We start from the raw sequence: 23682 nt of genomic DNA on the forward strand, positions 1-23682 counted from the left end.
TTGAGCTCAAGTATTTATTAAGCAGTCTGGCAAGCAGAAGACTGGACGCAAAGGAAGAAAGCTGACAGAGCACCAGGAAGGGAGCAGGGTTTCCCCTCCAGGAAGGCAGCCCTGTTGGGTCAGCTCACATATATCCCATCCAGCCAAGGGACAGCCTGCTGTGCAGACTGCAGGGATTCCAGAACAGATTGCCCAAACTGGCAGCTGCCCCAGGAAAAAGGGTCAAGAACCCTTCTAGCATCGCAACAGAAGAAAGAAAAATCCATCCCATTTCCTCAGTAAACAGATCTTCTGAATTTGATTTTGATACCCACCACTGCTGCAATTCCATGGGAAGGGATTTATCCAGAAGAACTCACTGCTCTGCAAACCACACACGCTCCAGTTAGTGCAGTACCAGGTAAAGGGACTCACAGGGCACTACCTCTTTAGCCACAGTTCTGAACTGACCCTTCCACACAGCTGACTGCAGGACTTAATAAACAGGCCGCACCAAGAACATGCACAAACAAGAAGCAACCCATTCTGCACGCTGACTAAGGCAGAAATCCTGCTGACAACAGAAGGTACAAGCAGCTAATGGAAGACGCCATCACAGCGAAGAGCAGACAATTTATTTTATCTGAATACCAACACGTGCTAAATTCTGAGGGCTTTCCTTTGGAAGCTTCATGTATTCTAACACACAACGCATATTTCCTTTGAGCCCCATTTTTAAAACCAAAGGAAGACAAATTCTTTCCAATGGAGTACTGCTGAGAACCCAAAGTTGCAGTTACACCACACGGATGTTGTCAGCTTCAGAGTGAGACCACAAAGAAACAGACCCAAATTGTCCTTGGGCAACACGACGAGGCCACAGGCTTCCCTCTGTAAATGCTTCCAGCCGTGCTGATGCAAATGTTTCCAAGAATGCAAGGTGGAACACAGCACCACAACTGTTTTTCTTTTTAAAAAACAATAAACCATCACCTTAAAGCACAGTTTACTTCATCAGTAAAGTTTACACAGCTGAAAGGCATTAGACCTTCTTGGAGGATAAGGGAGGAAGGAACAGCAAATCATCTTTGTACACATGAAATGACACAATGATGTCTCACTGGACCTGCCCCAGTGGGTTTCTTTGCCCCTTGTCTGGACTCAACATGTGATCTCCACTTTGGAAACAGGAACAGGTAAGCATCTGAAAGATTTAACAGTTCAAACATTAAGTTTCCTATTTTCAGCTCCCTTGTTCTTATTTTGACAGCAACGTTAATCTTAATGGTTCACAGGCTGGTTCACAATCTTAACAGGTTGACAGGCAGAACCTATTTAGTGAAGTCTGTATTTGGATGAAGTGACTTTTTCAGGTCTGGGTCAAATTCCAATGAATTATCAAATCTGAAATCATTCCAAAAGCAATCCTTTCAATTTTCTGCCCAACACTGGAAAGGTGGAACAGCTCCTCCTTTTTCAGTCATTTCTCAGCTGCAGAAATGCTCCTGAATGCCCACAAACAAACGTAAGGCTCTTTTGGACACTGTTCCAACTGAGGTTTAAATTCTGAAGACCTGGAAAAGACAGATCCTGGATCACAAACATCATTGATATTAAGTAGTTGAAGAATCAGAAGTTAGTTCATCTCCTCCTTGCCCCACTTTGAGCTGGAGAAATAATTTCTTTATAGAATTCTTGAACTACAACCAATTCCACAAGTATTTTAATTTTAAAATCAAATCTGAAGGTTTTTTTTCTTTTTATTTCTTTATTTGCAATGTCCCATATTAGTATCAAATTCACACTTGTCTAAAAGGCTCACGTTGGAGCTGTTAGTCAAAAACTGTTAATTACAGCAATAATGTAGATGACTTCAGCAACGAAGCTCCAGAAGTTCTTTTTAAATCAAAAATAAGCCTTTTTCATTTACTTGATGTTAACAGCAAAGTCCCTGACTGTATCGCCAAAAGAAACAAAGCACATTTGTTTGAAACACTGGAAAGAATTTGTGTAGTTTGCTTTGTTCAGTGCTGGATGAGGCAGACCAATGCCTATGCTGATGGCTGGTCACCAGGACATGATATCCAAGACTGTACAACTTTTTTTGCATTTCTTACGGCTTGACTTGCTACAACAGGCATTCAAAAAGGAATCTAAGTGCTTACAGAACTTAACATCCAAAAACTTTTCATATGTTTCAAGTACTCCTTGAAAGAACCAAGTGTACAAGCAAAGTTCACAAGTTCAGCAACTCCTCATTTGGCCTTCAGGGTGCTTAAGTTCAGGCTGCCCACCTTTCTTATCAGTCACCAATGGAGGATCAATTCTCATTTCTACAGCTCCTGCAATTCCATTTCATAGAAGAATAAAACAGCATAAAATTATCTGACAGCTATTTTTAGAATACTTGAGTTGTTTTTTAATTTTTTTTTAGCAAAACAAAAGATTGTATAATCCTCACATACAAATGCTATCATTTACAAAATACCTAATTGGCAAGAAAAGATCAAAACAAATAAAATTATTATCTTATATCCCTCCATTCCCCTCTCCTTTAATAACTTCTAAACCATACTCATTGTGAAATGCTTATCTACTCCAAATGCCTGAACTACAAAATATAGCACTTAAACTATTCTTCATTTATTCCATAATGAGAAGATATTTATTAAAACATATGTTGAAACTTGAATGTAAAATGCTTGTGAATTAGACAAATTTTAATCACAGAAAGGGGAGCTGAACATTTCTGAGACTCAGCATAATTTTTCCTGCACTTTCCCTGTAGCTGTTTACACATCCAGAATGAAAAACAAGGAATGCAAATTTATGAGTAATTCCAGTCACACAATGAGATACTCATTATTTCAAATTGTACCAGAGAAGAATTTACAAAACACTCTGCAAATTCTCTACTCCAGCCTCCTCGGAAGAACAGGGGTGAAACAATACTTCAGGTTTAGTTACTACAAATATATTCTTGGCTCATTTTTAACATACTGAAGAGATTCAACTGTAACAAAAAGTACCATAAAAGACAAACTGAATGATGAAATGAACTACTTTCAGATATTGCTTAGTTATTTTATACTGATTTTTCATGTATGAGATTTCAAGGATTGTTCTGATAGCCTAGCATGACCTATAATTAGGACACTACTTCAAAACAAGTGATACAGCAGAACAATTTCTGTTTATCATTTCTTTGTGCATTGTTTATCTATTTTATTGTCTTGCTAACATTAATGAATACCACAACTTTATGACTAAAACGGAGCCACTGTATGCATTAAGCCAGAAAGGAATGCAAAATATAGCGCAGCAAGTTTAGGGGGAATTTTATTTTCAATAAACAGTATCAATTAGATGAATCTACAGAACAGTCTGTAGTTATGATATAGGTCAACAGGGACATTATCCTTCAGCAAAAAAAAAAAAAAAAAACCAACATAAATTCTCAAGGCAGAATGTAGTAATGAATTATTTGAACGGAGAGCTAAGGAAATCTATGACTCTAAGAGAAGATACAAGATATCCTACTGATTTATCTTGATGAGCAGTTCTACTTATGTGGATATCTAGAAACTTGCTTTCTGCAATGGAAATACCAAACTAAGAGAGGAGGAAAAAAAAAACACCTTAAAAGCATTAGTAGCTTCTGTGTGCATGAATTCAGTTCTGATTAATTTGAGAACAACCAAACGAATCCCAGGCCCCTCCATGCTAACATAGCACATTCCACAATGCCTTGCTTTCAGTTTCAGAACCACATGAAGCACTGCCATGTTTCCATGGGCTGTTTTGGCAACAGAATGCACACAATTCTTCAAACCATCCAAAAGGAAGTTCTGAAGAATTAACCTTTAAGAGGAGGCAGACAAAAAGAACCAAGCTCAGGAGTTCAAATAATTCTTCATTCCTCCGGTAAAATTCAAGAATTTAACTTCCCATCAGGCACCGAAGGCCGTCTGAGAAATAGCTTTATTAAACCTTTGGATTAATGAACAGTTCAAATTACACAGTCTAAACAACATTTACTTATTTCCACATCAAAAAGTTTGATTTTTTTTTTCCCCAAATAGCAAGTAAATGCATTTCAGTGCAGACACTTTTTAAGTGAATCTGTCGTTTAAAAAAAAAAAAAAAAAGGAAAAAAAAACTTGAGTATAAGTGTGTAGCAGATAGAACCTTTAAAAATACAGCCATTATTGGGTGCCTGCTTTTAATTAAAGTTCATTTGACTGATTTCAACAGACTGTTTCTGTAGGTGGGCCTCTTAACATCCAACTTAATTAGGTCTCACGAACATAGCCCTGGGGCCATGAAGAATAAAAGGAAAGTTACTGTTTCTCAAGGGTAACTTTAGGCTGCCTATACACACACACAGAGATAGACAAAAATCAATCCCTTCCACCCTAAAACTGTAGGAAGAATTGTTCTTATTGCAAACAACAGATAAATCCAACCACTACATTTTAGGGCACGACTTTCAGGTGGACCAGTAAATTCTCAAGAATTTTAATGGGTTACTGCTGGTGTCAGACTATGCCAGGAGGGTACCAGGACATTCTCTTATTATATGTCTCATCTTTAAATGGGAACCAAAACTGAGAGCAAACAGAGAAGAGGCTGGACCATGCACCTGAACTCCCACCCACCTCCTGGAGACTCAGCAGTGGAAATTAGCACACGTGGCCGAGCAAGAATATGTTCCAGTGCTGAGCTTCCATTACATAAGGAGTAATTGCACAATTACATAACAGTAGGCCAACAGCTTTGGAAATTAACAAGAAAAAAATCTTTAAAAACTCAACTTTCAGAGAAAACAACTTCATTCATGTGGAAGCATGAACATAATGAACTCCCAAATACTTCAGCGATATAGTCATGAATAAACCCACAAGGGCTGAATAAGCATTTACCCAAATGCACTTAGAGAGTTCATAAAATAGCAGGCCACACCAGATTAAAAAACCCACAGGAAGAAAATGCTCCAGAGCTGTCTCTCCTATCATTAAGGCCACACTGCAGAAAAGGAAAAGCTGGCGCGTTCTGAAGAGACATTTTCTCAAAAGCAAAGAAAAACGAAGCACAGATCGCCCCAACTCATTGACTGGCACTGCTGAACAGCTGCATACTAATGGCCTTGCATGCATTACAAGTGTTAGAGAACACCCTGAAATGAACAGACAACTTGAATCTTGGCAAACTGATGGGATATAGCGCTTACAGAGTCATACTGGAAAGTACTCACATATGCTAATTAGCACTGGTAGTTCACTGCCATGGAACACATGCCCAAAATCAATAAAAAAAAGATGAAAGCTGACTAGAAGTTAACTTTCTTTCCTTGTGAACCACAATAAAAAAGTTACAAGTACACAGACTTTTCATGCTTGTCCTATTCTATTCTTAGGCTCATAGAAAAAAAAAATTGGAAGAGCGAGCTCAAAATGTTGTCTGGCCACTCCCTTCCCAGCTCTGCTCATCTACACTTCTGTCATTCCTGACACAAGTTGTCCAAACTGCAGCTTAAGGTCTTGGTTAACATAGACTGCATAGGACTGCCAGCAGCTAACCCCAGAGTTTGTGTGTCATTATGCTTTAAAACAAAATAAAATCTGGTTTATTTCAGTAAAGCTCAACCTGACTAACTCATACAAGTCCATCATTTCATGTAATTCTTCACCATGACCCTACAAAAACTTCTTGCACACCTGAAAAGCTGTTACTGCAGCCCTTCATAAACTCCTCTTCATATTAACTCCTTTTAATCTGCTCTCCAAGTCAAGATTTTACAGACATGACAATAAAATGCATCTCATATCTTGCTGCTTGTAAAGAAACTGCAAATCCAGAGTACAGAGTGCCATCAAACAAGAAAACAAGAAGTCTGCAAAGAATCTTAAATTATTTCTTCATTTACTTAATTTTGCCTTAATAAAAAACACCTGCCCAAAATAAAAATCAAAAGAAAATGCTGTTTTTTTAAGAGGAATTCATCATAGAGAAATAAAAAAGGCTACACAGCCTGGTTAAAGCAAAACTGAAAACTCCTTTTGTAGATAATTTTCAGACTTTTGGTCATGAATACTGAAGAACTGTGAGTAACAGGTCTAATTCTTGCCTGCTCTGCCTGAGAGGAAGGTCTATCAGCCAGAATTCTATGTGAAAGCTCTTTGCTTTAACTTCTGTTGTCTTCTCACAGGCATTCAGCCCTACACTTCTGGACACTTACCAAAAAGACCTCTCCTAAAGTGAAACTGAGAAGGAATACAAAGGAATCCTGAAGGAATTATCTCGATTTCATGTCAGTGATTGCTTGGCCATACCAGCACAAAAGAGCACTGAGATTTTCCCCTTTGATTCCAGTGGCAGTACAAGGAAAACATTTGGCTTTGGTAGAAATGAGCCACAAGAGCATCAGCAGATACGTTTTAATACCAAACAGATGTCAACTACGTAGCTCAATAGTGTTTAATTGTGTAACATAGTTTTACACAGCTCGAATGTGCTTAACTGTGCTGCAAAAGTTACTAAAACAGAGCAGATACAGTAGGCATTCTTTTACTTTTCAGGTCTATACCAACCTTGTTCATCGACTAGAATCCAAATCCATTAAATCCACAGAGAAAGGTAGAAGCATCATGTAAATGTCACTATCATGTCAATCTATGACTTTATCAACATAAGACAAGTTTTTATAGGTTTTCTATGACAAACCAAATCCAGAAAACAAATTCCACTGCCATCTCTAAATCATAAATTCTCTTACTGTTAATGCCATCTGAAGATCTGTACCTAAAAGCAGTAGGCATCCCATCCAGAAGCTCCAAGCCATTTCCATGACACCAGACCCTTGTTTTAACACAAACTTTCAGGACATCTGAGGGTTTGACTATTTTATGCTTTCTCGGGGTCTCTAATATTAATACCTTGCCCAAATTAATAGTTCAGATTAAAAATAGATGTGGAACTAGAATTAAATTTAATGCTTGCTTCAATGTTTTAAGATTACCTATGAATTTTATTTTTCACAATTGAATGAGATGCACACTCCCCAAAATCCTCCTGTTCCAGAGCTCTCACAAATACTTAAAGTTACTTTGGTTAATAATAATAGCATTTCATAACTCTTAACATAACCCACATGGATGCAATGACCCACAGTGAGACATTCTACAGTTGAAAAGTGGAAAATTGAAAACTGTCAGCACATCATTTTTTTGTTATTCCGCTTTTACATCTGAAGTATATTACAGGGTATGCAGTTAAAATGAAGCTAAGTTCAGCCTTCTTTACTCCTCCCTCCACATTAAGAATATTTGTTAAAAATAAGGTCAGTTTTTTGTTCTTTGACTATAGCACACTTGCCCTGAAGGAGCAGAGAGCCGTTGAAACTTTCTTCTCCAAACCTCTATGGGGGACACGTACCTACAGTGCTGACCTTCTTTCTTACTAGTATGAAAGAAGGAAGGTAGATTTTTTGAATAATGCAGCCTTACAGCAACACATCCATACATTCTTGCTTAGTCCAGTGGAGTCCATGAAAGATCTCACTACAGAAAAGTGCAGCACATCCACTGGGCTCTTGTCATACTTCCAAGCAAGCATCACTTACAGTTCAGTCCATCTACATCACACTTAAGTAACTGTATTACCAGAAAGATGTTTGCAAGCTTTAACTATTCACTATGTCAATCCAACTTCTATTACTTGAGTCATACTCAAAGAAAAAAAGATGGATGTAATATCCAGGAGAAGTGAAAACGGATCTATAAGACATCATAAATATAAATTCTGTATTGATTCAACTCTGATTCATCTCACACAAGATTTAGCACATGTCTCAAAACAGAAAATTCTCAAGATCCTTTTTGGATTGTATTAGGATCTCTGAAAACCCAAACAATGAAAGCTTTTGGCCTGTCAATTCAAATTCCAGATTCTTATTGGCTCTGGGTTGTGCAGCTGGCAACATGACAAATTCTTTTCCCACACAAGAACTACAGCAGAAATTCCCCAACACACACTTCGTATAACCTTCTTAGCTACACAAGAGTCAGCCCTGATGAGGGAAGCCTTCATCACAAAGTCCGTTCTGAAATACACGACTGCCAACAGCCACGATATGTCTTTCTCAGACCTAAAGTGAAATGTATTTGGTTGAAAGTAACATTATTTATTTTGGTAGAAAGACTAAAGAGAGACAGGATGTTTGCTTATGCTGCTTGTGAGTACAGTCTGTCAAGGGTAACAGATAAAACCAGAAAGAAAATGCTGCTGGAAACAATTTTCTTTGATACATCACTTGTTTGTTAAACCCCATACATTACTAATTTTGTATATGTACCTGTTTCATTACTTGTAATGGTTGGTTTTTAAAAATCATGTTCTTCCCTAGAGTATCAGCATACACGTAAAATAAAATGCCTGTTACTGTACAGTAATATTTTTCCTTTATTCGAAAATTTTTCCTTCATTTAAAAATTAAACTGAGCTCAGTCTTATCTAACCTTGAGTTTGTCTTATCCAGTGGTACATATACAGATCTTGAAAAGCCACCAATAAGAGGATGCTGAATTGTCATCCAGTGTGGTCTGCTACTGCTTTTATGAGACCTATTTTTATTGTCAGACCTGATGTCAGTTTCAACACCAATTTCAAAGAATGTGAATCGGGCTGCAAACTGTGGAAAACTTTCACATTAGTGAAACTAAACAATGTAGTCATTAGGATAAAGAGAAATGTCAGCTATTACATCTGGACAGATTATTTTGACAAGTAGCTGGGCATAACACTATTTCAATCAGAATTTTGCTGCAATCCTGTGCTGAAGAAATACATAAAATCCCTGTCATCAAAGTGCACCAAATCTGAACCACAATTTTACAACATTCTTCAAACAACTCTTATTACAACTATTTGATGTCTGTAACCCTTCTTGTTTACACTGTGCTTTTCACTGCATTGGACTAGATGAGCTCCAGAGGTCCCTTCCAACCCCTACAATTCTGTGATTCCAAAGCTCTAAACCAGACACTAAAACTGCTAATAACAAAAAAAGCAAATTGAAGAGAAAAACAGGTTTACTACCTCATCAGATGCCATGCTAACTACCCAAGATGACAGGACAAATTAACATTTGCACTGCATGTTTTTAACCACTTGGCATTTAATAGCCTGCTTTGGGTGTTTTCCATCACATATTCAGTGGTTACTATTTGCAATGATAATGACTGTCATTTCTAAGTTAGCATTGGTAATGACCTGTTAACAAAAGAGACTTTTCCACACTCACAACAAAATAGCTGTTGGCTCAAAAAAAATCTTGATGACAGTTTTAGGTACACTTTGGCTTTGGGGACGTCAGTACATGCACAGCATCTTCTAGAATTTAAGAAATTTGGTTACTGCCATCTACAAGCAATTTCATGTCAGTTACCAATTTAGGAAAGAATTGTGAAGCTGCAGTGGGCATTTTCTTAGAAATGGATGCTTGAACCACTAAAAAAGTGCTGTACAAATCCATTAGTGAAGATGACAGATGCTAAAACAATTTGATAATTTGAGTGTAAAGCTAAATGATGAATTGAAGACAACACTCTTCCTAGGATACAGAAGTATTCTAGACTGAATACTACAGTTGAGAATGCAGACAAAAACAACACCTTAATTTCTATAAAACAAGATTATCAACATATCAAGCAAGGAACAGTGCTCTAACTTCAAGGAAAAGTTGGAAGGAATTGGCACGAGGTATGAAAGAAGCCACTGTTTCATGCCCAGATCGTTTCTTCTCCAACTGATGTTTTATTATGAAGATCCTGAGATACTGTCAGAACCCACAGCACACAACAGTATGGAAATGGTTGGCACATACAGAGAAGTGGCTTCCTGAAAACACTACGAGCCCAGCTGTTCACATGGTTTGTGCTTCTCACAATTCAATCTTAACTTTCAAGAGTCAGAATATTTCATTCATGCTTCTAAATCAGTAGAAAAGATTTTTAGACTGGACCTTCATCCAAACAATTTGGGGATCACCAACTAAAATACTCAAATAATCTTGTTCACCATTGCTATGAAGATGGAAAAATGCTTCCAAAATCACAACGCTGGAACAGAAAATACTTACATGTATTTTAATGAGACAGAAGCAAACAAACACACTGAGGAACTTCCAAGACCAGTCACAGTTTTCATCAGAAGGTGCTGCTGATGTTTTAGAAAGGTCAGCTTAACATTTTATCTCATACACCTCTCCACACAGAAAACTCTAGCCTACATCTTCAGCTTGCTAACAGACTCCGTATTTACCTCAAGATGGATCTAGACAATCACAATCTATTATTTATCACCTCAAGATTAAACTGCTGTACCTTTCTTTATTTTATTCAGGCATTGCCCTTACTGGAAATACATCCAAAAGGACAGAAAATCTTACTGACATTTCTGAGAAGTGTGTGACTAGCAAGCAAAGTTATCACTGTGAGCTCTAAATTACAATAATAATAATAATAATAATACTATGTTTAGAATATATTACTGTAAGACAAAACACTATAAAATCATGATAAAATTGGAAAGAAAAAAGAAGATGAACAAAGAGAGATGTAGTGAAAATCAAAGCTGAAAAAAAGCAAGCACTGCAAACTTTAAATGACATTCAAAATTGATTTAAATGTCTGCCATATCTCCTCATTTTGTGTCTATCAATTTTGCCATACAAAGCTAAGGAGAAACTTGAAACTATCCTTTCTTACACTACTGCTCACTTCCTGTCCCCTGCAGCATTATCCCCCTCCATGCTCAATGGGAGCAAGCAATCTTTTTCCCAGCAGTTCCACAGTCCCTGTCTTTCATGGGTGAACGTAGCAGTAGAAAGCAGTGAGACCTACATTTAATTAAGTCTCTTCAAAATAAGTATCAATAAGGTCCAGAAACTTTGACCTACAATCAAAATATAAGAGTTTGTTTTGATACAGTGATGTCAGGAACAGTAAAGTTAGATTTCAAATTGCTCCTAAAGGAATGACTATGTCATCTTGTTTTTGACATCTTCACCAGCCTAACAATTTAGGGCTCCAAGTAATACAGTTTATCTTAAATAGATTAGAGGATTTCATCTGCTTAGCTTTCATACAGCAGTGACCCTACCACGATCTTGACTTTCCTCAGTCTGACTTCCCAGGGGGTAAGAATCTGCAGAGCCAATTTCCTGTCCCACAGTTACTGAGCAGAATGGGAAATGGCAGCTTTCTCGAGAGCATCTTTCCCAGATACTTTGACAAAGGGTCTTTTCTTTAATTTCTGTGCCAAGATTTTGGGTGAACAGATCAGCCAATAGGCAAGAGCTCAAGTACAACAAATTAATCCAACTGCGCTCTGTCAAAATTCCACTGGTCACCTTCTCTCAGCTCACACTGGAGGATATTATGGCTTTTGTTTTTCCTATCTATTCCTACCAGAGGGCCTGAGGAATGATATACTAACTGCATTAGATCAAATTCACATCACTTATGCTGAAAAGCCAGAATGGCTGTGACACTGATATCACTCCCTCACAGCAGCAATGGAGGGTGAAAGGAGAGTGGATGTTTAAAAAAAGGAAACAACAACAACAGCAAAGATAATATGCTTAAAAGTACTCAAGATTATCTATTAATTTATTACTGACTTCTACCTCTACTTTTCTGTCACACAGTAGCATAAACAACAAGAGATTGCATCCACGCTCCCATACGTTTGGCAGTTAAAGATGTAAGAAAATATCATGCTATGCTTTTCTTGGAGGAGTATCAGGCAGCAAAACAAGGAAACGACGACAGATTAGGACAGATTTAAGAAAAAGGGGCACACAAAAGCTTTAAAAATGTCATTATTTTCTTGCAAAACACAGGGAGGTTATTCCAACCTCTACAGGCATTACCAGTTCACAACCTCACTGGATACCTTTCCTCACCCCAAGCATGGTTAGAAAGGCAGAGAAATGCATTAACAACAAAGCAATACCTATAATGACTTCCACAGAAAACACACCTGATCTTTATTGTTTAAAGGAAAACCATCAACAGTTGTGGCTCTAAGATTTACCAAGCTAAGAAACATCAGAATCTTCCAGACAGGGCACACAGTCTCTCAAAGCCAGAAATCCCTTCTCCTTACCCACACTTCTTACAGAAAAAGATAAACATAAGCTGATTGGATACAAAAACTTTTATTTATCCTATTATTTATGCTCTCAGACATATTCCAGGCACTGCGTGGAGAGAAAATATCACTGTATAAACACATTTCACAAACTAAGCCATATCGGCTTGTTCTTCAGATGAAGAAAAAACATTCCTGACAAACAGAAAACTGTTGAAGACATTTTATTTTTAAGATTCTGAAGATTTTTTTTAGAATTAACTTACTCTTCAAACTACAAAATTGTATTTTCGAGTGTTGGGTCTTTTTCAACTACACCCAAGAACAGAATGCGGCGGGTGACCATTTTCGGTAACAAAATTTACTGTAGCAGGTAAAGATACTAACAGATAATTCAAGAGAGAAACACATGAAGGTAACAGTGGAATTGTAAGACAGTTTGTATTTCCAACCGCAATTTGTTCAATTTAATATTTACCTGCTCCTCTTGAGCAAGGGCTTTATTGATAAATTTATCAGCCCTTGGCAAATCACCATACCATGAACTGTGATGAACAACCTGTACAGGCTGACAGTTCACTCTAATTCTCTCTAAACTTTGCTTCACATTCTTTCAACACTAAGCTGTTCCATCCACCCTACGCTGCAGTTGAAACCTATTTAGATAGCTTCACATGAAGTGAAAATGGAGTGAGAATCATCTCTCAAACACCTCTGGCCAGCTCAGCACTGAAGAATTTCCACGCACATTTCCATTGCATGTACAAGCAGAACACGACAAATATTGTAAAACAATCCTCAAATCTTCACTCAACTTCTGAAGATCCAGTGACTTAACTGAAACTTGTCATCTGTTTGAACACAAGCACAGGCCTGTTTGCAGTGAAATTCTCAATTTCTTGCCTTTGCAATCTTCAAATACAATTGAGAAGGCCAGAAGCTCCCTTTCTGCAGCTAACACAGGCTGCAGAGGAAGTAGTGTCCCTTTTCCCCCACACCCGAACATCCTAAGATGATGCTAAAACTACACTTCTGGCTGAATCTCAGCAGAACAGCTGGGCAAGTCAGTTAAGACCCATCTCTTGTTTGAAATGTTAAGAGACTCTGCCAATACTCAAGATTGACACTCTGCCAGGACTCAATATCAAGGTGTGAACCAGCCACCTGATAACCAGCTACCTGGAGAGTTTCAGAAATAGCCACATTCTGGAAATGCATCATCAGCACTGTCCCTGGGATTCTTCCTGGATACACTTCATTATTAAATAAATAGTGATCTATTTCAGTGATTAATGACTTTCATAGCAAATATTAAAGCATTATATGAGTAAACACCATCCACTGGTTGCGTGTCCCTCCAAAACAAAAATACTGCTTGTCTCAAAATTTCATCAAAAGATACTGAAGCACTTTAGAAAGAATTATCATCTTGAAGGATGAAGAAACAAAGGAGAATGGATTTGACTCAATCTAATAGCAAAGCAAAGACGACACTTCCACTGTCTTATCGATGAGGCTGTACAGTGTCCTGAACGTGACTTATCAGGCATACATATCTCTTACACACAGCATGGCCCTCATGAAGAAAAATGATAAAACAATTCAAAAATACATTGAACAATTAAATTAATTATCATGTATCAGCAGCTAAATCTGAGTTTTGTTCCAGTGTATGGAAGCTTTTTGTGTCAATATAAAATTTCATCAGAAATAATGATTATGAATGCAATAACAATGTACTTATCCAAGTCTAATGTCAACTCCAACAAAAGAAAAAAGCAAAGTATTGTCCCCTACTACAACAATAAGGAATCCTTTTCTTTCTCTGTCTCCCACTTAGGGCATAATATCATTTTGTGTGTTTTAATATTTTTCAAGAGATGACAATTTAAAAAGAAAAATTAATAAAATTTGTGGTCTCTACAGTGATAAAGATCCGTAATCAACCTGAATTACAGTGCAGTTGGGCCTATTACTTATCAGCTTGCCTGAAGTCCAAAAATGCACATTCCATTCACATGTTTAACACAGTGCAGCACTGTAGCAGTGAATGGGCTCTCCTGAACAGTATCTGATAACACACTGACAACAGCTGAGAAAGGAAAGCGTGGGATTATGACCCACAAAGGCCTGAAAGGTTTCCTAGCAAGCCCACAAATATCTTCAGAGTTTTAATAACAAGTGTACAAACTACACTGAATTCCTACATCTCTTGTGGACTTCCATAGGTTTTCTTTCCAGTCACTACATTAGCAGGGAGGGGAAACTCAGAACTTTAATATTTATTTATTATTATTAATTTTTTTTAGTCAAAGATGCTTCTAACAAGAGGAGTAACATCTTGAAAGTTTTAACCCCTGTGAGCAGGAAGCTGAACACCTCTTATTCCCAACCTGTCTCTACACTGTAATAGTGCAATGTTCTGTGAGAAATGGCTCTGCCCTACTGGAAACGAAGCCTGAGCTCTCCTCCTTCTGTTTCCTATATATTCCCAATAGCTATTCATTTGTAACCCAAGAAATTCTCAGAACGCACCACTTACAGACAGGCACGGCGATCCTACCCACAACCCCCTGAGCTGATCAGCATAATCTCAAATTCCTCCCTGAAAAGCCCATGCTAATGCTGCACCCTCTCAACTCAAGGAAAACCAGAAACAAGGTCAGAGTCTCTCTGGCTGCAGTCCAAACTCCCCCAATATTTACTGGCTAAAATACTCAACTCTGGTTTAGTTTTCCCACTTCGTACGACCGCCATTTTTGAAGTTCCTCAGAGAAACCCTAAATACATATCACCTGAGTGATGAAAAATAGGAGTGCAGTGCAGTCCAAATAATCAATATTGCTTTATTCTGCAATAGCCTAAAAATGAGTTAATTCAGAATATCAGACTTCACCTGATTTTATGCTGTCACTTGGTAAAGATCTATGCTGGGTTTTGATTATTTGTTTTTCTTGGAGTAGGAGGATTGTTTTCATGTGGAGAGGATTGATTTCATTCCTGCGTGAGCTGCTGTTGATATTCCCAAGCAGAAAGATTCCTTTCTAGAATTATCATCAATATATATTACAGGAGTGTTTACTTCCATCCTGCCTCTGTTCTAAAAGCCTCCTCTGTGCTAATTCCCAGAGCAAGGCTACAGGTTTCCTGCTCAAAATTTCTCTGTAGATTCTCTAATCCTTTTCTCCTTAATCTCCATTATACAAAAAAGAAATCCACATATGCACGCTCTGTGAGAAGCTAAGTAACTTTACCTCTCACCATAGTTACCACATCTGATTTAACCACTGGCTCTGGACATTGAATCATTGTCCTTTAAGATTAAAGATTTTTATTTGTGTATGCTTTGATACACTCAACAAGCATAAAATCCTAAAAACAGATTGATTTTAATATCATTAGTAGACGATTACATTTCGATTTATGCAACCGCAAAAGAACATGCCATCCTCTGCTGCTTCTGTACTGTGTTGTTTTCCAGGATCTCAGAAGCTCCAACCTTTAAACGTGTTACTATGACTGTTATTAAAAAGATTTTCAGCCTAATTCAATTCTTGGAATGGTTCTGAAGCAATTTTACATTCAGGTTTTCATCCGTGTGCCCAACTATTCCATTACACTTTTTGTCTCTCATGGTAACCAATTTTATTTGACTTAACAGAAGCTGTTCAAATATTTAAAGGCACTCCGAGATGGCAGGAGTTTATCTAGGAGCATACATGGTGTGTCACAGATATTCCTTTCCTCGTTCTTACTCGCTGCCTTTTTTTTTTCCCCCTCCCTAGGAAACAAACGAGCTCTGGACTGGCCCCACCGCTCCGGGAACGTGCTCACTTCATCTGTTTATGCGAATATTCAAGTTACAATGGGCACATTTGGAAATTACAAGCTCGGCAGTTAAAGCAGATGCTTCTAACGTTCCTTCATATGCACGGTATCCCTCTGCCAGGATCGGCGAGCGCAAGAACTAAAGTATAAACATCTGCAACACCTCGCCGTTTTGTTAACATTCTTGCACACATTTCCTTGCTAACTCCAAAAAGGCACAAAGGTGTAAAAAACGGCGAAATCGGGAACATCTGGGCGATAGCGACGGCAAACGGAATGAAACATGAATAAACAAAAACATGGCGAAAGTGGCCTGGGGTTGTTACACTGTCAGATCATTTTTCCAAGCCCAACATCAAGGCTTTTGTTACAACCAAAGCGGTCATTTGCATGGAGAACCAACAGGGTTTCTTCTTCTTCAGCGTTTCCCGACCGTAACACACTCGCTCTCCCCGACACACACACACACACACACATACACACACACAAGCAGGCAAAGCTTCTCTTTGGCAAACAGCCCCCGAAACGCACACATATTCGCAACTACGGAACCCGCGGATCGCGAGCAACGCTCCGCATACCGAACGCTTCGCTACCGAGGCGGAATTTCGGCAGAAAAACAACAGACAAACCTTTGGAGCGCTGCCCCAGCCGGAGTTGCTCTCCCTCTCCCTCTGCTCGGCTGTTACTGACAAGATCAGGCTGAGATGAACAAGTCCCCGCTCCTCCAGCCTCGCCGCTCTGCTCTTCCCACCCGCTCCGGGCTTTAAATAATGGCAAACTTTCACAAAGTTAAAAAATGCCCTGAATTAAAAGAACGCGAGGCACAATGACAGGAAAGCAGACAACGCAGCCTGGACAATCGCCGCAGCAGCACGAAGGGCACTGCTCCGTAGTTAGGGCTGTGTCAGCACTTTCTTCCTCAGCCCCCCCACTTCTCAGGGGCTGCGACTCAGAGCTGTAACGAAGTGCTGCCGGCTACAACGGGGGCTTCAAGGTGAGCCCCCTCCCTGTGCACGCGAACCCACCCACCCACATCACTCACAAAGTTACAGGAGCACAGCAGGCTGAGCACTTCCACCAGAGCAGCACATCCCAAATGATGTTGTTGTTTTTTAATGCAAATAGGGCTCTTTTAAAAATGAAATTTCACAAGCGTTTTATGTACGTCGTGTACTTCAGCCCCCTCCATCTCTATACACACATATTTAAATCGAAGTAAATTCACAGATCCTTTAACACCCAAAATTTGGAAGCAGGGAATAATTCCCCCAATCTCTGCTAATTGTCATGGCCTGCTCACACTGCTGGGCTGCCCACAGCCTCTGCTGAGGGTTTGGTTCCCCATCCATCCAGGCAATGTTGGAGCCTCAGCTGCTTGCTGAGCACACCCGCATCTTCCTCTGATAAGCCAAGTGTCCTCACAGTCATGCTAAAATAAGAAAACAATGTGTTTGATCTGCACATCAATTGTTTATTTTAAGGTAAAATTGTGCATTTAATGTAAAAATGTAAAACAGATGAAAACAGTTGGGCAAGAAACCCAAGTGTGCTTTTTGCCCATTTATCCGCACAGAACTCAGCAGATCAACACTTGTTCATAGAAGGCTCCCTGCTCTCTGTGAGTTTCTGATTCTGCAGCTCTGTTTCATATCTATTACATGAAACTGTACCCATCCATGTGGAGGAACCCCTTACAAATGCTCTGTTGCTGTGAATAACTCAACACAGCAACAATTTTCCCAATAAGTAGCTCTCAAAATACTCCAAGAACTTATTTCCCAAATCCTCATAGATCTCCTAAAAATCGTAACAACTTCTGATTATCTGAAGGTACCTGAAAATAGCATTGGTCACCTCACATTTCTGTCCTACTGACACAAATGAGCTGCTGGGCATATTTTGAAGGCAAACTACTTCCATTAACACCTTGTTATGTATGCAGTAGACGGTAAAAAAAAAAAATACGTAACATTGAACTTCCATTCTTCAGAGAGATTAATGTGAAAGGTGAGGTTCTAATTATCTCATACACATCTTAACTCACCAGAACAAAGCAGAGGCTTCCACTTCCACATCATAACAGGGACAGCACCATAACTACCTGTCTACACAGAGGAAAGACAGCTCTTCCTTGCCTATATGGCAACACCCCGTCCCACCTAATCCTTACACCCAATCCCTACAGCAGCTTTGTGTGCTAAAGAGAGAAAAGACAGAGATGCACATTCCCTTCTGCCACCTTGCTATGGAGGCTATCAATGCAAAGTGGAAAACAACTGGAAATGCCTCTAAGACATCTTCAAACAAGGCTGGAGGATTCTGTATGCTCTGTTTAATTGTAATTAACAGCTAATATACCGGTAAGATGCTAAACAAGAACAAGCATTAACAGATTATGATTCAACTGGACAATGCCAAGAAATACAAAATGGAAACTGATTTTTATTCCATTTACACCACTAGGGGACAGAGAAAAATAAACAAGACGCAGTATGTAAACCTTCTTAATGGTTCCAAATTTGCGTTTCTTATTTATGAACAGAGTAGTAGAATTTACAAGACCTGTAAAAGCAAAGCCATACTGGCAATTAAAATGAACTTAATTTAATTAAATCTGGGCTTGATAACTTTGTATGGTAGGTTAAGCAGAAGACATTTATTAACCTAATATTAACGAACAAAGTACAACCTCTGTATATGAATAACCATATCCACGAATAGAAACAACCATAAATATTTTGTTAAATTCAGCAGGAAGCTACAGATTTTAACAAGCTCAAAAGATCATTAGCTTAGTTCTTATCTCCACATTTACCAGGCCAGCATTTGTACTATAAATCAACAGCTAGAACCTAAAGTTGAAAACATGCCAGAAATATGAATAGGTTGTATCAATATTTGTACATGGAGCCTAGAACATAAATTAGTTGACACTCAACAATTAAAGCTTCCTCTCCAAAGTTGCAATATTTAAAGGTTAAAGATTAGACATGCTCCCTCTTGTGTTAAACTAAGAATACACGGAATACATGCTGTTTTCTCTGACATGATGGTTACTTGGCCATCTGTTCCACGACGCAAGCCCTTTAACTTTGGCTACTAATGCCTGACAAACCATCACCAGTAATTCTCAAACTTAAAGACAGGTCCAGCCTGAGCACACAGCCTTTATCCATAGAACATTTGTGTTATGTTACATCAACTACTGTATTAACAAAAAGGACCACTGAGGACATCACGTATGAAAAATCTGTGTGAATCAGATTTTTGGACAAATATATACACAGCTGGGCTAATTAGACAGGAAGATTCCCTTCTTCAGTGCCTGCACATATCACACAGGGATCTGAAGAGTTAAAAGTGCACCCAGTTCTGTTGAAAAGCTGTTGAGTAACATCAGTGATATAGAATATTAAACAGCAGATTTCCTTGTAAATATTAGCTTACAGAATATTTAAAGCAGACTGGAACAACAGGAAGAATGCCATACCATTATGTTCCTAAATTCAGCAACAACTGAGCTAAGTTTTCAGTTTGACAAGCTCACATAAACCATTCCCTGCACAGAGCCTTGCTGGAGTCAGAGCCATCCTTACACCAACCATCCTGCAGAATCCGGCCCCAAGATCATGCCTGGACATGAGCGTTAATTCCAGGTGTAACGACTACAAATGGATTTACTAATAAACCTTTTAAACAAAGCCTTTGCACCTGGCATGTGCTTGGCATGTTATGTTCAGGCATACATTTGCTGATTATGGTCAGCATCAGGAGAGCTGAGAGTGAACACGAGCAAATAGTTTGCAGTCAAAACCTGAAGAGAATCTAACACACAGCAACACAACTTCACATGTCTCCTTTTAATTACCACCAGTCTATGGGTGAGGAAAATACAACTGGGCCCACGTCCACTGGAAACGAAGAACACTACCAAACATTCTAAACAACAAACATTTGTGAAAAGCAGCTCTCTCTTTCAAATCAAGAAACTTGCTTTCACAGAGTCACAGATTGGCCAGGGTTGGAAGGGACCTCAAAGATTACGAATCTCCAATCCCCTGCCACATGCAGGGCCACCAACCTCCACATTTAATACTAGACCAGGCTGCCCAGGGCCCCCATCCAACCTGGTCTTGAACACCTCCAGGGATGGGGCATCCACAGCACCTCTGGGCAGCCTGTTCCAGCACCTCATCACTCCCCCTGTAAAGAACTTTTGTAGAGAAACATAGGTCACATCAAAAGTAATATTTCCTACATATTCCAACAGAAACTACAACAGATACAAAGAGAACAAAGCACTATTTGATAGCACAAAATTTCAGCTATGAAACACTATTTTTCAGTGCAGTCACCACCATTAGCTATGCATTTTTGCCAGGTATGAACAAGAGACTGTGCATCATGCTCAAAAACCTGAACTAGCAGAGGTGAACCACCGTTGCCAGAGCTGAAATGCAGCACAAAGAGGCGGTGAGTGCCCACGTCCACTGTTTGGTCTCTATAAACATTCAGCGAGCATCAGTGAATGTCAATGGGTGCCATTATTTTCCACACAGAGGAATGCAACGACACACCTTTGGCTCATGAACATTTCCATGTCAGACGCCATTTTGTCAGGGTGCCCCTCTGCTGCCATCTGTCACACGGTAACGAATTGTAACGGGATACCGGTGGGAAGCTTCAACCCGTGCTGACATCCCACCAACATCCGCCCCGATGTCGTGGGCCGGCGTGGTAAAACAGGAGGCATTACTTTCAGAGCAGCCCGTTCTCCCGCACGCTGGCAATCCCACAACTACACATCTTAGGGAAACGAGGGAAAACACGACAATATCGTCCCACACGGGCAGCCACCGGCTTTACACCGGCCGCACAGCCCAGGGTCGCCCCGCGGAGCTCCGCGCCCGGACTGCGGGCCGGTGCCGGGGTCACGGGGGAGGAGGGGCAGCGCCGTGCGGAGCCGCAGCCGTTCCCGCGTACCACCGAGTAGAGGACCGCTATTGTAGCAGCGCCTTCACCCCGCACGGCGCCGTCCCAGAGCGCTCTGTGCGCTCGCGGAACCGCCGCTCCTCATCGGGACCGCTCCCGGGACTCGTGGAAGCAGAACGGCCCCGTGTGGTGCGCTAAGAGGAACCCATTGAGAAAGAGCCTCCGAAACACGAACCCGGTGCGAAGTCCCGGGTTGAGGAGGCGGCACCCTCAGGCTCCAACGGCCGCAGCAGAACCGACGGCCGGAGCCGCCCTCTCCCAGCCCTGCCCCGGGGAAAGGCGACGAGCGAGGCAGCCGCTCCCGCCCCTCACCGGTAAAACTCGGCGCCGGGTCGGGGCCTCCCCGCAGCCGTGAGGGAGACGCTCCGGGCCGCCCCCCCTCAGCGAGAGGTTGGGAAGGGTGAGCCCGAGCCGGGCCGGGCTGAGGGATCTGAAGGAAGGGGGACTCACGCTGTCTCCGCTATTTAAACCTCTTCCCGCCGCCTCCGCCTCACTGCCTCTCACTCGCTCTCTCCACCCCGCGGAACTTACTAAGGGCGGCCCCCTCCCTTCCCTCCCGGCCAATATGCATAGAGCCACACTACGGGCATGCCGCCCCGCCCTTTATCTCTGGCCGGGCCTCCCATTCGCTCAGCCGCCTGTCTGTCAGCTGAGCGACAGGACACTGTTGGGCCGTGCTCCTGCCTGTCAACACCCGCCCCTGCTGGGCTCCGCCCCTCGTCCCTCCCCTCCCCTTCCCGGACACCTCGAGAGAGCGTTAAAACGGCCGTTTCAAGTCACCGGCAAAATTTACTTTTAGGTCCCGCCTACTCAAATCTGTGACAGATTCTGATTGGGCAATGTGAACGCCTCTTCTACAATGACTGGGCGGTTCGATGTCCATCAACTCTAAACATCCCGCCTATCCCTGTGCTGTAATCCTTAACTCAGGCGTTTGATTTGTCCGTGTTTCTAGGCGACCCCGCCCATTCCAACAGCGCCATCCAATCAAGCGCGGCTTCTCAAGCTCTAAGGCGGTATGAAAGCTCATAAACGAAGCGTGTGAAAGGACCGCCTTCATTGGTTGGTGCCTTTCGCCCCGCTATTGCTCTTCCGCCACCACCGTTCCGCAGAGCGAACCACGGCGCGGCGGCGGGGGGGAGGGAGGAGGAGGAGCGGCGTGGGCGGGCAAGAGCGAGTGGTGTTGGTTCGCGCCGTCTCCATGAGTGATGGGGCGGAGGAAGGCCTTTATTGCCCGGCATGCTGCGCGCGCTGTAGGTAGCTGCCTCCGCTCCGCGCTGGGGAGGGCGGGGGAGGAGGAGGAGGGAGGCTGTTGCCCGATCCAAGATGGCGGTGCAGGAATCAGCTGCTCAGCTCTCAATGACTTTGAAGGTGCAGGAATACCCCACTCTCAAGGTGGGTGCCCGGCAAACAGGAGTAAGGCAGAGCCGCCCGCGTCCAGCTTGGGGAGCGCTGAGGGGAGCGGAGGGCTCTGCCTTAGCGGGGCTTCCCCGGCTCCCTTTCGCCTCTCGGAGTACCGCGGCGTCTGTGTCGTGTGTGTGGGGCTACCCGCGGCCGCCCCCCCGCCTGTCGTCCGGCTGGAGCCACCGCGGCTTCTCCCCTCCTCCGCTTCTCGCTGTGGAGCGAGGGACGTGCCTGGAATACGGCGCTGAGGAGAAGGGGCAGGCCCCGAGCGCTGCGGGGTGGGGAGGAGGCAGGGCTGGGGGGGGGAAAGGCAGGTTGGGCTGAGGACCGTGGGTGCTGTGTGGTAGTGCGAGGGGTGCTGAGGGGAGGGAGGAGGGGGGGAGAACGGCCTTCCCTGCCTCCCCGAGGATGGAAAACGCGCGAAAAAAGGAGTGAATGTAGTGGAGGGGGGTGAAAAAAAGGCCTGTAGGGGTATATGTGCGACGTAATTACGGTCAGGCAAAGCTGTGCTGAGAGCATGGAGTGTTCCTGAACGTGCTGTGCGGGTCTGAAGGACGGTGGCTTCTGGCCATCGGTGTGGTGAAGGGACTGAAGGACTTAAGGCTGAGCCTTGAGGTCATCGCTTCAGCAATGGTTGAGCTGGAAGGGTGATGATGCTTGTAGGAATCAGTGGAAACCTTTGTTTGGACGCTGGTGGTGTGTGCAGGAGGTGTACCACATTAATAGGTATGGCTGAGGGAGGCAGTTGAAAGGAGCTGTGGTGCAGAACAGTGATTTGGGCATCTCCCAGGACAGTGCATCAGCAGCTTTTTGTGTATAGGAGGTGGTTTGCAGCTAAACTTTGTGATGCTGAGATCATACTGCACTTTCACACAGTCAGTACTGTGTGCCTTGAGCAGTGTTTGTTTTGCAGGCTTTTTGGCTGTGTTCTTCCTGTGCATGTCCTCATTCCCCACCCTCCCAGCTTTTAATTTAGTTCCAAGAAGCGGAAGAATGAAATCTTGATTCCCTTTTCTTTTTACATGGAGAGGCGTCTTTCCATCACCGTTTCCCTGATACTATCAATCTTGATTTCTAAAATGCATTTCGAGAGCACTCTAGCACTTTCCATGGCCACAGCAATGTGAAGGCCCTTAAAGTTAAGATCGTTTTACAGCTGCATTTCAGACTTATTCCAGTTGTTATCGCAGCTCTGCTTGTTACATTCCTGAAAAATTACTGGCAGTGAGGATCAGGGAGTTCTTGTTTTCTTGGTTGTGACTTAAGACGAATTGTCAAGGTGCCAGCCATTTAAAAGCTGGAGAATGTGTTGGACTAATTCTT

At 41.7% G+C, this 23682-nt stretch overlaps 2 protein-coding genes and 1 long non-coding RNA gene across 9 annotated transcripts in view; 2 read left to right on the top strand and 1 right to left on the bottom strand.

Moving 5' to 3' along the window:
• CTBP1 (C-terminal binding protein 1) overlaps positions 1-21479 on the bottom strand; it is a 221240-nt gene extending 199761 nt beyond the window's left edge. Inside the window, exon 1 of one of the 4 annotated variants that reach the window (XM_052681396.1) lies at positions 21406-21479. The gene's annotated coding sequence lies outside the window, so the exon portion shown is untranslated. Of the gene's footprint in view, positions 1-16592; positions 16723-21405 lie in introns of those variants that run through there. The other 3 variants (XM_052681398.1, XM_052681397.1, XM_052681395.1) reach the window with 3 other exon arrangements.
• The window catches only part of LOC128079856 (uncharacterized), a 237109-nt gene that overhangs the window by 99263 nt on the left and 114164 nt on the right, over positions 1-23682 (top strand). The window lies entirely within an intron of this gene.
• Positions 22034-23682, top strand: part of MAEA (macrophage erythroblast attacher, E3 ubiquitin ligase) — a 46870-nt gene continuing 45221 nt past the window's right edge. Inside the window, exon 1 of one of the 4 annotated variants that reach the window (XM_052681403.1) lies at positions 22034-22208. In XM_052681403.1, coding sequence (XP_052537363.1) covers positions 22164-22208 — 45 coding nt within the window. In that variant the 5' untranslated portion in view covers positions 22034-22163. The other 3 variants (XM_052681405.1, XM_052681402.1, XM_052681404.1) reach the window with 3 other exon arrangements.

Source organism: Tympanuchus pallidicinctus, unplaced genomic scaffold (assembly GCF_026119805.1).
Source record: "Tympanuchus pallidicinctus isolate F22 unplaced genomic scaffold, pur_lepc_1.0 scaffold2, whole genome shotgun sequence".
Lineage (NCBI taxonomy): Eukaryota > Metazoa > Chordata > Aves > Galliformes > Phasianidae > Tympanuchus > Tympanuchus pallidicinctus.